This window comes from Cydia strobilella, chromosome 27 (assembly GCF_947568885.1).
Source record: "Cydia strobilella chromosome 27, ilCydStro3.1, whole genome shotgun sequence".
In the NCBI taxonomy this organism is placed as follows: Eukaryota; Metazoa; Arthropoda; class Insecta; order Lepidoptera; family Tortricidae; genus Cydia; species Cydia strobilella.
The window spans coordinates 4,613,895-4,630,692 of NC_086067.1; the positions used below are offsets into that span (position 1 = coordinate 4,613,895).

The 16,798-nt window shown below is 37.1% G+C and overlaps 1 protein-coding gene across 2 annotated transcripts in view; it reads left to right on the forward strand.

Annotated features, from left to right (window-relative positions):
* The window catches only part of LOC134753523 (synaptotagmin-7), a 643,705-nt gene that overhangs the window by 205,433 nt on the left and 421,474 nt on the right, over positions 1 to 16,798 (forward strand). The window contains exon 2 of one of the 2 annotated variants that reach the window (XM_063689422.1): positions 1,189 to 1,337. In XM_063689422.1, the coding sequence (XP_063545492.1) occupies positions 1,195 to 1,337 (143 nt within the window). In that variant the 5' untranslated portion in view covers positions 1,189 to 1,194. Of the gene's footprint in view, positions 1 to 1,188; positions 1,338 to 9,897; positions 10,037 to 16,798 lie in introns of those variants that run through there. The other variant, XM_063689425.1, reaches the window with a different exon arrangement.

Here is a 16,798-nt window from a genome sequence, read left to right on the forward strand (position 1 = left end):
ACTCCTTTTCTAATAATTTAAATTAGAAAAGGAGTTCCGCTTGTAATATTAGTTGTAGTTTATTATGCAACATGCCCAGGTCTTTAAAGGGTCTACAACGAACACACACCCCTGCTGCAGGCGTTCATAAGCTACAGTGATCGCTTACCATCAGACAGGCCGTATGCTTGTTTGCCATCGACGTGAAATATAAAAACCGGCTAAGTGCGAGTCGGACTCGCGCACCGAGGGTTCTGTACTTTTAGTATTTGTTGTTATAGCGGCAACAGAAATACATCATCTGTAAAAATTTCAACTGTCTAGCTATCACGGTTCTTGAGATACAGCCTGGTGACAGACAGACAGACGGACAGCGGAGTCTTAGTAATAGGGTTCCCGTTTTTACCCTTTGGGTGCGGAACCCTAAAAACCTTCAGCGCGATGTAAAAATTGCATTGAATTGTTGGTACAGCGCCATCTTTCGGCAAACTAGGTAAACTATACTATAAACTCAAACATTAATTATTAACGGTTTCGCGCCTAAACCAACTGTTTCGCTAAATTGAATTCCTTCGTATGCATTAATCGTATGCAGCACACGCGGCTGATCCAATTTAAACTTTAATCCAACTGCTTAAGATCTAACGCATTCGCATTATGTAAAGTTGCATGTGAATTTAGGTTGCAACGAGTGTTTAACATAATTTCAACTTTATTTATATTACGTTAAGCGTTCAAGCGGACGCAGTATCTAACTTTGTATGCAACACAGCAAGCGCACGTTTATTTTGTTTTATAAAAAGGCGTATGTTGTTTGAAAGAACATGGCGGTTACGTCCTTTTGAGGATTAGTGTAGAATTTTGGATGTAAGCCAAATTGTGTGCCGTAAGTTAAATTGTTGGCATACCTAATTTGTAGTTCTTCCGGGCTGCTGAAATTTAAAAATCTACACTTTTTTGAAATTTAAAGCATTTTCATAAAAATGTGAAAATTAAGTTTTGACTCCATATTTTTAAAATGTTTAAAAAAAGTACTTTTTAGGCTTTTATTTAAATACCGTTAACACATAGAAACGCAGTGATAAAACAAAGCAACCTATTGTGTCTGGATTTGTTAGAATTTATTAGTTTTCTAGTGAAAGAAAAGTACAGTCAGCGACAAAGGCGTTTATCAAAAATGACATCTTTAACGATTTTTTTTTGTTTCAGTTCACAATGAAGAAACGTGATGTAGTGTTGGTGGTGATACTGAGCTGCGGCGCTATAGCCGTCCTTTTCGCACTCGCCGCGTACTTGTATATGCGGCGGCGGAGGAGAAAGAGAGAGGACGATGAGGACGGCACGAGTTGCGCCATCAGGTAAGTGTAATCCTATGAAACTATTTACTCGTAGTTGTTTTTCTACCCACTTATCATAAACCCTCTATGATGCCTTCTAAAACTGCAAATTATTTCCAGCAAATTAATCTTTGTGAGATTTTTGCATAATAATAACGTCGATATCGATTTATCGCATGAAGTTATTGCCGTGATTAATCGCGTGATTCAAATTTCGAACATCATTCAAAATCAAAAAAATCAAAATCACAATTTATTTATATAATCAATATCGTATAAAGTAGTCCAAAGTCTACACACAGACACTTGTACAGCGACGCCATCTTGGGTGGAAGAGAGTTGCCACAGATAACACTAAATGTCAAACTAAACTAGTGACGTTATTACCAACCTAACAACTTACCTGCTAAGTATCAAGTTGTCAAACGGCCAACTTAAGTCGGATGCTAAGTTTGTAAGTTGGTAAGTAACTTGCTAGGCAAGCGGTCACTGAAGACTTGAAAATACAGAACTTAGGTATTTACTTTCACTGTATAAAGCTGCCTTTTTACTATCTTTTATTTAACTTCCAATGTTCGTTGAATCCATTTCTTCAACCAATTTAATGTCACTTTTGACACTAATAGATCAGTATCGTATCGGAATCAGATCGCATAACTAAAACTCGAATTGGCCAGTGAGTAAACACAAAACAAGCCTTCTTGAGCTTACTCAATTTGTGTAAGGATGTCCTTTATTATTATTTTTAATTTACCTCTTAATGACTAAACAAGGTCCGTGACAGTACTACCTAGTAGGGGAGACCGAGGTGAGTAGTGACAGAGGAGAGTTCTGACAACGTCGATTTTTGGAAACTTAATTATTAACTATTAGCAAGTCCGCAACAGCGCGCGTTTCTAGCTCGAGACTTGGACAAAAAACGCGCGCTGTTGCGAGCTTGCTAATAATTAATAAGTTCCTATAAATCGACGTCGTCACAACTCTCCTCTGTCACAACTTACCTCGGTCTCCCCCAACCAAGTCCAACATTAGAACGATCAAAACCATGTGCACTCATGTCACGAACTCACTCGCCCAAAAACAACTCGGTTGATCTTCAGTTGCTTTAGATCGTGGATGCAACGGAGCTGAATGATATGGTAAATGTTTAAATACATAATAATATACATGCATACTCCCTAAGCGGAAGAGAGGGAGACCAAGAAGAACATACATGAACCAACTTAAGGAAAAGATAAACGTCGTGTCGTATCAGGCGGTCAAACGAAAGGCTCAAGAAAGAGATACATGGAAATTGGTCCTCCGACAAGAGCTGGGCTCTTAAATTAATGATAAAGAAAAAGAAATACGCCCTAACACTTTTTCTTTTATGCTACCCTTCTACCGATGTCAAATAGAAAGAGCTTTCTGTTTATGGCTCGCAAATCATATTATTTTCTATTTACCTAAAATAACCAACCAATCAACCTAACCAATTCGTTTCCCAAAGATATTATTTTCTCATTTGGGTCATTCATACCTACCCATTTTGAAAAAAAAAAAGTTAAAAAAAAATCGAGATTTCCCTCATACATATTTATATTTAGACTCAGAACAAGTACTAAACTGCATTTTAACAAGAAATAGATTTGTTTTGTATACATACACAGTTTTCTAGCATTTATAATACTTTATTACATTAATTATTTGAAAATTGAAAAAATATATCAATGCTATAAATGTCAACATTTCGGCCCGTCTTCTCTCGCCATTCCCCGTATTATAAATATTATATCTTATTCATATCACAGCATGATATAAAATCGTGTAAACAATATGATTAAGACTATGAAAACGGATTATATCGCGTATATTGAATTTATAATACATCCCGACGTTTCGAACTCTTTACAGCGTTCGTGGTCAACGGGTGACTGAGGAAAAATTACAAAATCAATATACGCGATATAATCAGTTTTCATAGTTTTATTTCATGAGTAACTATCGCGGTAACCGAAGACAATATTAATATGATTAAGGTTAATTTACCTCGAATATATGGTTTGCGGTGGACTTATATCCATTGTTTCGTACCCGCGTATTTTGGGTCTCATATTATATGCATGAGGCATAACGTTGGATCAATATTGTGAATTATACTCGTACGTTCTTTTTACCTTTCAGGCGTAATAAATAGTAGTTTCTGTTAAAAGGATTTACGAGAATAAAAACCTGAGTATTTTATATATCGTATCAGGATTTTAAATCTGGATTGGAGGCAACAGAACGAGCTAGAATACCTATATTTAGAAGTCTGACGAGCTTAAAAATTTACCCTACATGTAAAGGGGCCCACTGACTATCAGTCCGCCGGACGATATCGGCCTGTCAGTTGTTCAGAACTTTACTGTCAAATTTTTGTTCTAACTGACAGGCCGATATCGTCCGGCGGACTGATAATCAGTGGGCCGCAAGCGACTGAACTGTACTGGGTGCAACACAAAAATTCAACATTTAGGATTTGAAATAAGTTTCAATCTAATTTTTCAGAAAAATATATAATACGAAGTTGGGGACGGGCGGCCAAATTAACTAAGTAAGTAAATAATATTTATTGTGCACTAATGTTGTTTGGTTTTCTTAAATTGTAAATTCAGTGGATATTTTTTTTGGTTAATTATTATTTTAATATTTTACTTGGGAAAAGTTGTGTACCAACGGTGAAGTTAAGTTTTCCTACGGTACATAGGTATCAATTCTTATTTTCAATGCAACATTTTGATACCGGGGTTTGCTCATAATTAGACGCCCAACAATGAGGACGCCCTACACATGAGTACAAGTAAAGAAACATAACTGAATAATTCCATGTATTTTTACTCCCCAATCGTCACGTACAGCTACCATATTTTAGAGGAAGTATTTTAAACCTTAACCTTTTGCAATAGGGTGTAAAATGCAGTATGTTTTTAGTTAAGATTTGTGGAGCGTTGAGCGCGCAGGTGCTGGTAAATTGCATCATTAGAACTGGCGAAGTGTGTAAAAAGTCTGATGTTAACAATTGTTAAGACAACTTTTTTTTTATTAGCCAATCTTGTGTCCCACTGCTGGGATTACACTAAAATGTACAACATAAGAACTTAACATTAAGACGGTTCCCTGAGCCAGAAGGCGAAAAATCTCCTTCTATGATCATGTTTTTCTAAGAGGCGTTGATATTCGTAGACGTGGAAAAAATATATGTAGTTCTTGACTATATTATCTTTAATCACATAGCTTCCGATACACGAATTATGACACTTCGTTCGATACAATTAATTCCCAAAGTAACTTCTAACTCGGATTTTTAATCTAACTTTACTCGGTTATTTATTATGTGATACTATAAACAAAAAAAGAAGAAAAAACAATCTTAACTTAAATAGTAATTTCATAGCTTTCGAATTTCGATATTGTAAGGTAACGTTTTTAAAATAAATAAAAATCGACAAAATTCGATCAAAATTGACACTTGGCGCGCATGATCTTTCCCGCTCTTTCTTGCGAAATGTGACAGTGACAGCAGCAAACCGAGACTAGACCTAGGGGCCGTTCACCCCGACCTCACGGTGACAGCGACAGGTTTGTGGTAAGTCCTCCAGCGCTCATGAAGCGGGCTGTCGTCCCACTCCCTCACTGTAGACAGCAGCGTAAGGACGCATTTATCGCCTTTTTGGCTTTCTAGCTAAGTTGCCCATGAAAATCTTAAAAAATATTTATTTTATGCCAAGGCCATATTTTTATTTACCTACTTGGTTATCAGACTGAATTAATAACGAAGTTTGCCGAATGATTTTAGAATTTATAATTATATATAAATATTTTACTAAAGGAGAGCTGAACTGATATACAACGTTTAATTTTGATACGATCAAATAATTGCCCAAATTAATAAACTATGAAGTTTAAACTATAAAAACTAAAAAAACTATGAACTAAAAAAATATACGCTTTTTGTTTTTCCTTATAAAATAATTCAGCAGACAGTGTAGCAATACTTTATTTTCATTCAAAACGTCGCACTTACTTAGGCGGTGTCACAAATGTCACAAGTGATGACATTATTATGGCTATTAAGCTAGTTTATAACGCCTTGGTGAGAAGCAAGTTAGAGGCTTCGTCGATCGCATGGTTACCGTATGAATCAACTTACGCGTTACTGCTGGAGAAAGTGCAAAAAGCTTTCCTAAGGTTTTTGTACAAGAAGATTTATGGGTACTACCCGTTCCTGTATCCAACCAAGTATCTCTTGGGAACCCTTGGATACAATTCATTAGAAGTCAGACGGACCTTTAGTTTGCTATCTACTGCGTGTCGAACACTGCGCGGAGAGTCAGATTGTCCGGAACTTGTGAGCCGCCTCGTGCGACTGTTTGTTCCAGATGTCTCCAGAATAAATCTCAGGCCGCGGAGACGCGTTCTTTTAGCTGTGCCGGCTGCGCGAACTGTGTCGCGAAGAAACTCGCCACTGCCGCGCGCTCTCTCTCTACTTAATGCGCTCTTGGCGTCAGCACCGGAATGCGATTTGATTGCATGGCGATGGGTGGCTGTGAGAAACGAATGCTTGAGGTTCTGTGAGGTGATGGACGCTAGGCCCTCGAGTGTAACGTAATGTTTGTTATCCGTGTGTGAAATGTAATGTAATACTTAATGTAATGATTCTATGTTGTTATGTGTTAGTTTCATGACGTATTGGTTTACTGTAAAGTCGTGTAAACGTATTTATAAAATAATAAAAAAAAAAAATTATAAACAAACATAACATAATACATATTTATTTCTTTATACAAATTCCGGTTGGTTATACACAATATACTTAAATTAATGAATTTACAGGTACCTATAGAATTTGAAAGAATAAAGGAATGCCTTTCCTGTTGTTGGCCTGATTCCTACACAAGGCGATGCCTGTACCGTAGGAAACCAACGTACATCCGAGTTACAAATACATGGGCGCGAATTGAAACAGAAAACACATAAATTCACACTAAAACTACTAGCTTAGGGGGCATACAAATGTGTAGGTATGCCTAATAGCTTTGAAAATGAAAAAATGAAAATGAAATTTTATTGATAACAATCGTTACAGGTCTGTTTATGTTTTATACATATTAAACCTACAATCTACATACACGTGGTAAAGTTGAGGTTTTTTAGGCAGACAGTCTTAATGACAATTATATTTACAATTCATTACATTTGTTGTTGTTTATTTGTTACATTCATCTAACTATATTATATTTAGAATTTATAATTATTTATACGTTTCATGTATTCGTTTATATATTTCAAATTCATAATTTATCATTATATTATAAGGTAAGTGGCATGTCAAAAAATTCATTGTAGTCATAGAACATATTAGTAAGGAGCCACTTGTTTAGCCTAGATTTAAAACCGGCGGTGGAAGATGCATTTCTGACGCATTCCGGGAGGCGGTTAAATACTGATGGTCCGAGACAATAGACCGATTTCGCCGACTTCGCTAGTCTGTGGCGCTCTGCTACTAATCTATTTGCTGACTGTACAGTCAAATAATTTAATTTTCGTACCATTTCGACCCTTATCACGGTGACAATCAATGTGAAAGGGCTAGGGACTTCATACTATTGTCACTGTGACTAGTGGCTCTACTGCTATGCCAAGTAATAGATGGGCAAAAATAACAACAGAGTGGGTGCCCAGATATAGAAAAAGGAAAAATCATAGACCTAAACTTAGATGGAGAGACGATCTGAAGAGTTATGACAGACACTGGTGGAGATCAGCTCAAGACAGAAAAAAATGGGAACGTTTGGGGGAGGCCTTTGCGCGCAAAGCGCCATGCAATTAAATAATGTATATAATTCATATCTAATTCATTATTTTAATCATAATTAAAATGGAAAAAAATATTATAAATAATTAAAATTCCAAAGTTATTAATAATTAAAATTTAAAAGTTATTATTATAGATAGCTGTAAATGTAAATTTACTACTAATAAAAAAAATGTTTATAAATACATAAGTAGATACTATTTGCATGTTATGTTACCTGTACCTGCTATGCAGTTAAATGTAAAAAAAAAAAGTATTGTTATGTTAAGTTGCATGAAATAAAAGGCTATTATTATTATTATTAACTAGTGGCGTAGCGTGAACTAATCTAGCCGTGGGCGAAATCGCATCTGCGAGGCCCTTTTCTTTCACTGTGCCCGAAGGGGCCTCGCGCGAAGCCCCCCTTGGTGCGCGAGGCCGTGGCCGACGGCCCACTTCGCCAACGCCTAGCTACGCCACTGACTGTGACATGGTATCTACCGAAATAAAGTTCATTGACTGACGTTATACATTGCCGCTCGAAAAATATTCAAAAATTATTGCACTCAGTTAAAACAAAAGTGGAGGACCCGCTCGAAATCGCCTTTTCATACAAACGTAGTCCTCATTTTCCTCTCGGGATAGTATAAACATTATTCTAAGAACAAATTAAATTATTTTCTATGAAAATATTTTTATATGTGTTTTTTCAAGTAGACACTACTATTCAAACTATAAACTGAAATAAATGTCATATACGAAGGAAAAAATGTCCAAAGCCTCCAGTGTCCAGAGCTGGAATCGAACCAGCGTCCACCGTTTACCGGACAGGCGCCTGAACCGCTCGGCTATCCGGTCACGGTGGCATGGGTCGAAATTTCCAAGTATATGACAATTTCCCGAAGGCTTGTGGCGCCCCCTGGCCATCTCTAAGGTAGAACAGTATTTTTCGATAAACATTATTGAAAATATTTTGACAATTTGTTGTATATCAACCACAGTTTACCTTTTTTATTATTATTATAACAGGAGCATTAAAAAATTGTATTAAATCTGATTTTCGCTCCTAATTTTTACAATAATCAAAAAATCTAATAAAATCAAACATAGAGGCAGCTATGGTTAATATACCTACATCAAATTAGGTATGTAAATATATTTTCCATAATGTCAGTATCCAGAGAGGAAAATGGGAACTACGTATGGAGAAACGGCCGTCCCCTTTTCTCTTAAGGCTTTATGGCGGTCAGCAAAATATTATCAGCGCGTGTCGATAACTTAGTATAGGTTAGAGCACGCGCTGATTCGGTTAAGATAATGTTGTACAGATTAAGGATGTAGAGTTCTGATTACTGAACTGTATACAAGCACTTAGTTAATACGGAATAAATTAGTCTAAATCTACCCGTCAACGGTACCTTTTACTCACCCAGCCACGTTACTCTAAAGCTTAATTATTTTCTTCTTTTAAAATCGTTTCATGGCACTGAAACCTATGCCGCGATTCAATTTGCGGTTGTATTAAATACACGTTGTATGTCATTTTCAGCCTGGTTTTCTAGCCAAACATATTTCCTAGTAATTACTGTAATTAAGTAGAGCTAGTGACCTATATTCCTGAATTTTCATGAAAATTGGATGTAGAGCAGAAGCTCGAAAAAAAACTATTTTTTTTTGTTTTGCAAAAAAATTACGGGAAAGTATTTCATTTTCAGTTAATTGCTTGCATTTCCTGGAAAAATATTATATTCTACCTCGTTAAATTTTGTTGTGTTTTGTAGTTTTTTCTTCTCTGGGCAGAGGTGTAGGGTAGGGAATGCAAACCGGTTTTTAACTGTACGGAAAAACCGGTTAATAAAACCGGTTATTAACAAAAATTTCATACAAATAAAAACCGGTTTGCATACACTAGTGTAGGGTTAGAGCCGGCGTAGCTTTATTTGACGTTCATAAGCGCATTGTAATATGCCTACTTGAATAATAAACTATCTTCTTCTTCTTCTTATCTCTCTTATCTCTTTCTTCTTATCTTCTTCTTATCTTTTTAGCGGCGGCTATGTTATATTTCATGTGACTCCTAACACAGCTTTCACTATAACAGATATTTTTCGCTCCAATTATCACATCTGTTATTCTAGTCTCCATGCAGTCAAAATAAAACAAAGCCTAAATATTTTCACCGTCACAAATTAGTCTAGATCGTTACAGATCTGACAGTTTATCTAATGATTTCCCAAGCAATTGTGAACTCTAACTCATAGACATAGAGTCCACAGAATTCGCTGCAGCAAACCGATGTTTTTGCATTCCAATTCAGGCTAAAAACATTTATTCAATAAATTTAGACTGTATTCTGTTTGAGGAGGGTTGAGTTTTGACTGCAGATTCGAAAGACATATATACAAATTTTCCAACCGATTGCTATGTCGAAGGTAGAATAAAGCTAATTTTGTATTCTTCATCAATTAGATTTTAACCTTTATACCTTACTACATCCTAATAAAGTCCATTTTCGATTGCGGAGTCTACTGAGAAGCTAAGGGTGACTTGTGTATACTTTCACACATTTCAAAATTAACCTTTCCGTATTAGAGTTAAGGTTTGTTTTCCTTTACCAATTGCAGTCCGGGGTTCGTCGCAATTTCGAAGCGCGCTAAAATTCAGTATATTTCCGAATTCCGAAGGTTCCTGTTGTCTTTTCCCGAAAAAATTTACCGCTTTATTTCAAATCTATACTTCGCCGATTCTAAATTTGAATCTTGGCCGTTTAGAATGTAGCTTGCATTTGTTTTTTGTGATTGTGTGTGCGATTTGTGAAACTTTGTGACAGTTTTGTTTTTTTGGAATTGTGTGTGCAATTTGTGAAACTTTGTGACAGTTTTATTGGAACAATGAGTTTGAAGAGGTAAGGGTCTGGTAGTTTTGAGTTGCCAACCTCCGGTTTGTGAGTAAACCTTTCATTGTAATTTTAAGTAGGTATTTCGTATAGGGAATACCTTATTGTTATTTTGAAATTATAGGCACAGTTACCATCTATTAGTAGCGGATGAAACAACGCGCCAAAAATATCTGCCACCCTGGACTACTTTTCCAAAGAGAGATACATATATACAGGTGACCTTAGCCATTGGACAAACCCTGAAATCCCACGTCGGGTTACTTTTCAGGAATGCTCTAACGTTCATATTTTTTTTTATTAGATCAAAAGATAAAAAAATAAATTTTCTAACATAAATTAATTCCAATGATCGACAACAAAAATAAACATACTGTATCAATCATTGGCAGTGTTTTTGACAATTTGTTCGAAAGTGTGCAGCAATGATGACATTTGTCAAAAGTCAGAATCTTATTAATGTTCCAAATAAAAAAGGTAATCAATAAGGTCGAAGAAGGCTTCATTCTATTTATTACCTCAGGAGCTATTAACACATACAGGTTGCACCAAAGTAACAAATCGTAATTTGTTAATTTCTTCATAACCGCTACACCGGTTGTTTTGACACTTTGTATACTGATTCTAAATACCCTAATGCATATTATTTACATTTCGGCTTTGTCCAATGGCTAAGGACGCCCTGTAAATTTCGCGCTCAAAAGCATTTGCCACAATCTAATCATTATACATAAATATAAGGTAAAGTAGAGTAACTAGACTTATTGACCGGGTTATGGACCGTGATTACTTTTTCGAGCTCCCGATATTTCGATGCAGTAACATGCATCTTATTTACGGGTAACAAACGGGGGTTGTTGCGGGATGCATGTAACTGCGTCGATATATCGGGAGCTCGAAAACAATACAAAAGGTAATCACGGTCCATATCTCGGTCAGTTAGAACAAAAAGTTGACAGTTCGGAACAACTGACAGGCTGATATCGTCCGGCGGACTGATACTCAGTGGGCTTCAGCTCAGTAACAGTTGTATTGTGGGTACCTAGCTATTTACTATAATATGACGATATATGTGGTATTTCCTATAAAAAGGGACCTTATTGTCGATGGCGCTTACGCCATTATAAACGAATGCCCCAATATAAATACAATGCCGCGCGATGCTGTGCGACGTAAGCGCCATCGACAATAAGGTCCCTTTTCATAGAAAATGCCCCATATGTAGATAATATGTCGGACTCGCCTACCGAGGGTTCCGTAATTTTCAGTATTTGTTGTTATAGCGACAACAGAAATACATCATCTGCGCAAATTTCAACTGTCTAGCTATCACGGTTCATGAGATACAGCCTGGTGACAAACGGTCAGACGGACAGAGGAGTCTCGGTAATAGGGTCCCGTTTTTACCTTTTATGTACGTACGTCCTCTCGCTTCGGAGGCGACAAATTTCGTCAGATATTTTTGCAGGTGATTATAGGTAGGGTCAAGGAGGGAACAGTGGCTCGGTAAAAAAATGCCGGGTACAGTGGCTCACTCAACCTAATTTCAAGACGAGAGAGGCGATATTTGGGCAACTGAGCCACTGTTTCCGCCTTGACCCTACAATGTTTTTAACTAATATCAGAGTCAGAAAATATAGGAATAACCATGCATGGAATGTATAATAAATTATTCAAATGATGTCTATCGATTTAACCTGGAATCAATATTCAATAATGCTCCTTTTAATGACATAATTATTATTAAACCTTGAAAGAAAGCAATGACAATGAAATTGATCGAAAAGGGTCACCTTGTCATGGAAAATACATAGCAAGCAACCCGTTTTCATTGTACTTGAGTGTATGCACATGTACTGTCTTCAGTATCGTAAGTACCTGTACTTTTCATATGAAATAAGAATGATCGAGAAAATGCTGTTGTTGAAAATAAGAGCGGATTTTAGATTAAAAACTGAAATAACAATCCATTTCTTAAAAACGAACATCTATAAAATAAAACTAAATTAAAACTAAAAACTAAAACTAAATAAAACTAAAATACATCTAGAAAATGTGGCCCCTTTGGCATGGTGCCGAGGATGCTGGCAGCATTTCCCCGCTGTTTTGCGATGCTAATACGTTGCGCGAGAAAGCTGCCAGCTCTTCGGTCGCCAGTGAAGTCGACTAATCTTTTTTAAGTTCTTTAAAAAACTGTAGAGCATTAGGACCCCACGGGCCAAGGGCAACCCCAAAGGGCATGAAAGTATACTCGGGGCCAAGACCCCTGTATTTAGACGAAATAGATGTCATATACGAAAGGAAAAGTAATCAAGGGCTGGGAAAGAACCAGCGTCCTCTGCATTCGCGCTAGATGTCTCAACCACTCGGCCACCGAGTCACAGCGGTATGCGTCGCAAACGAACGTAAACGAAATTAATAACTAGCTTAAATCTAAAATAGGCCCTTGAGGCATTGTACTAAGGATGCTGGCGGCATTTCCTCGCTGTATCGTAATGCTGATACGTTGTGCGAGGAAGCCGCCAGCTCTTCGGTCACCAGTTACGTCAACCAGACGCTTCGCGATTTTTGCAAAATCGATGTTTGCCCGAAAACTTCGGAAATCGGTGCCGTCCGAAAACTTATGAATTATTGCCTAAGTTCCCCCAATATTCTAAGAAAAAGGTGACTAGAATGTTCCATCGAGTTAGGTTGAGTTTGGTCTAAGTGCGACTAAGTTACTTAAAAGACTTTGGCCGGTCTTAAAAAGTTTTAGTGCTGGACTCTTTACAAGCTTGCTCTGTCAGTGTAGAAAGAAGGCTTTTAACTTTTTATTTTATCGTAGGTTGGTAAGCAATGAGGGCTAACGCGTATGAATTCGCCGCTAGGGGCGCTAGTGTAGATGGTGGTCTTTTCCATAGTTCGAAATGTCAAATGTCACTTGTCACTTTAATGACTGACAGATGTTCTATAGTCTTTTGGACCATCATCAACAGAGGCGCCGAGTTGCTTGACGACCGCCATCTTGGCGACATCGAGTCGGGATTAATTTTTTGTTTTTGCTCATTAACGTTGTTTGAAGTGTAATACTGATAGCTTATTATGCAGTAAACTAATGAAGACGTGTGCGGATAATGAAGAATTAATCTAGATACGAGTTTATCCAACGTTTTGGCGTCAACGCCAAGTAGCTCCACGTGGCCCTTGTATAGTCGCTATCGCTATACAAGAGCTCATATCACAACTACCGAACAACGTCGTGCTCTAAGAGCATTTGGTATTTCTACCTCTAACCGTATCTGGATAGAGCCCTAGAGGCCATAATTGTATTATTTATACTTTTACCGTACACTGGCTGATTTACATCAAGATTGAAGAAATATAACACGATCCCACGTGGATCCCACTTTGACGTTGGCGAAATCATCGACAGTATCGATGGAGCCATTCTACATAAAGATTGATTGATTGATTGATAGTCTTTTGGACCACCATCAACAGAGGCGCCAACTGGTGAGCAAAAAAACGATAGCCCTCATTAGATACCATCGCCCATAGAAACTTGCAATAATAATTGTTCTTTATTGTTTTTAATGTACAACCGTGTTACAAATGTGTTATGTATTACATGTGTTTCAACGGTGACCCAATTCGGGTATACAATGGACACTTAAAACTAAATTAACACTAAGAAACACTTAACTATTATACACGTCCATAGCATATCTATCTGTACAGAGTGTACATATCATGAAGAATATAATTCAAAGAAATCTTTAGAGAATATAATTCATTCTTAATAAGCATTTTTTTTAAACTACGCATAAATTCTATGTCATCTTACATTTTTAATTCACGCGGAAGCTGAATAAAGACGCGAATGGCAGTAATAAATATAATTATGTGCTTTTATCGTAAGTTTTATCAAGTTTTATTATTGGCTAGAGGTAGTTTTAAATTATATTACAAATTTCAAAAACCGGCCAAGTGCGAGTCGGACTCGCGCACGAAGGGTTCCGTACCATTACGGGAAAAAAACAGCAAAAAAAATCACGTTTGTTGTATGGGAGCCCCATTTTAATATTTATATTATTCTATTTTTAGTATTTGTTGTTATAGCGGCAACAGAAATACATCATCTGTGAAAATTTCAACTGTCTAGCTATCACGGTTCATTAGATACAGCCTGGTGACAGACATACAGACGGACAGACGGACGGACAGACGGACAGCGGAGTCTTACTAATAGGGTACCGTTTTTACCCTTTGGGTACGGAACCCTAAAAATGGAACATCTATTCGAACACTTGACACACATCCAAGAGGGGCTTTAGAGTTAATTTTTTTACCTTATGCTTCGCTTTTTTAGTGAAGGTTTGATTGAAGGTCGTATCGGTCCGAAAATACCGCGTCCTTTAAATAATGACGTAAATATTCACAATGTAGTGATTACATTAAACATGATATTCTTGATAACAATATATAATCACATGAAAAGCCACACATACATTTGAAATTTATACGTATTTTAGTTAACTTGAGCAAGCAAAATCTTGCAAAATTTCGTGTGTTAAGTAGGATTACAACTTATTTGATTGCTTAAGGGAGTTGAGTTATAAGCTCTTAGGTGCGTATTTCTAATGTGTAGTTACAAAGTTTATACAAAGGTACTAAAAACTAACAAACTTTTAATTACTTTTAGTATATTATGAGATTAATTTTGTGTTTTGTTTCTTTTATGTATGAAAATTACAAGCTTTTAGTTTACTTTCCCTGCCTGTCCTTAGGGGATATAACCAAATGGAGACGCCTTGTCTGTAGGTTTCTGAACAACAGTCTGCCGATTTTTTCGGGGGAGAAGAACGTCAAATGTATACGTAAAGTAAAAATGGCCATGCCAGATAAACGTCCGCCCATACAATGTGTATGACCGTTGACCGTTGGTCATAGAGTTTCGCCTCGAGGAACGCCTGTTAATGGCTACTCCGTTTGGTTATATCCTTCAAGTGCCTGTACCGTAAAATAATAAAGGCCAGATTTGAAACCTTTTAAATGAAACCTTTTAAAAACAGTCGTGTTACATATCCCCAAAAGTCCCCATGACACTGGCAGCGTTGTCCAGTTGAATTGCCAAGGTCTGTTGGACCAGACACGATCCGGAGCGAGGATCGCAAACCTTTTCTCTTAGTCGCCGACCCAATTCCCACACAAACTCCTTAGCCTCCGCACCCCAAGATCCTGCAGACTCCACCGCAACTGGTATGAAATAGGTTGGTTCCAAGACTTTATGACTTTATATTTTTGTCACACTTGCTCGTAAAATGTGTTATTGTTATTAGTGTTATTACACATCGGTAGGCGATGAGGTCCGTAAATCCTAAATTTCGACCAGCCCTAGGTCAAATGTAATGTAATATTTCATTACACTTGCTACGCGATGTGGTCCGTAAATTCTTAATTTCGACCCAGGGCTGTAATGTACGTACGAAGTTAGGCACTAGTTTTTTTTATTTCCCTTTTTCCCTCACAAGTGTGATGAATCAAATAGCAGAAGATATTCTTTGAATGTAATAGAGATTCAATAACAAATCAGTTTCTAAATATCAGCCCTTAACACATTCAACGCTGAGCTACGGTCGTAGCCGATAACATGGGTTTTCAGGTATGTAGCGAAAATGCTTCGTAGAGGCAAAACCTCAACGTGTCGTGATTAGCGCTGAATGAGTTAAGTAGGTGAAAACGGGATTGAATATCTGACAGACAGCTGTTCTGACAGACACATCTCTCCGTATATCTGTAACTAGACACTTTGTTAACTTATGCCTAACTTAATTAGACAACTAAAGGGTTGTTTCAACTAACTCAGATGATTATACCCCGGGGATATGTCCGTCCTTTATGAACCCTATAATTATATAATTTTAATTAGATTATAATAGGGCGCGGGCCAAGAAAAGGTTTCCAGTACCAATCGCCTCCCGGGCGAAAACTCGTATAGTGGTTAACGGCTATTTATGATGAATCCTCGTGAACGTCAGCTGCTGCTCCGTTGGTGTGTAGAGGTATGGAACTTTAGCGGGCCATTTAGTTAATTTGTGACAAAAATGAAACATAATGCATTAGATGGCCGATTTATATTTTGCTGTCGATTTTTCTTGTCATTTTCAATAAAACTTGGTGGTAAATTATTTTAAAGCGGGTTACTCACGTATTATTAAGTCGAATAGCTTGACATGTTTCGATCCAATTTACGAGGACCGTCTTCACGAGGCAACGACACGTCTTCACTGGTCGTGTGCGCCGGGTACACGGCGCGCCCTCGAATTTAATATGTTTTAGTCTCACGGGAGTTCTATAGTTAAAACTTGGTGGATTGATAGAGTTCCATATTCCGTATACAGCGTGTTTGTAAGAAATGGCTTGACAGACTATAATTTACGTGGTCAATTTAATTTTTATTCGTGCTCTATGGTAGTAATTACAACATTTTTTTCTTCGTAATTAGTACGATTGTGAACTAGGGTATCGATATGTGAAAACCAGTTCAAAATCAACAAATTGTTGAATTAGAATCGATATACTACCACGAACTTGACGTCTTACTTCCTTCAGTTTAAAACTTGGCACCGACCTTATAAAACGTGGCGGTCATAAAATGTTAGCTTTAAAAGGGATTTTACATTTGATCGGGGTATTTAGATTTTATAATTTCGACGACACAAATACATAGAAAATGACACACGTCAAAGACAAATCTTGCACACCTCGATCTCATTTGGTGTACGGATGAGT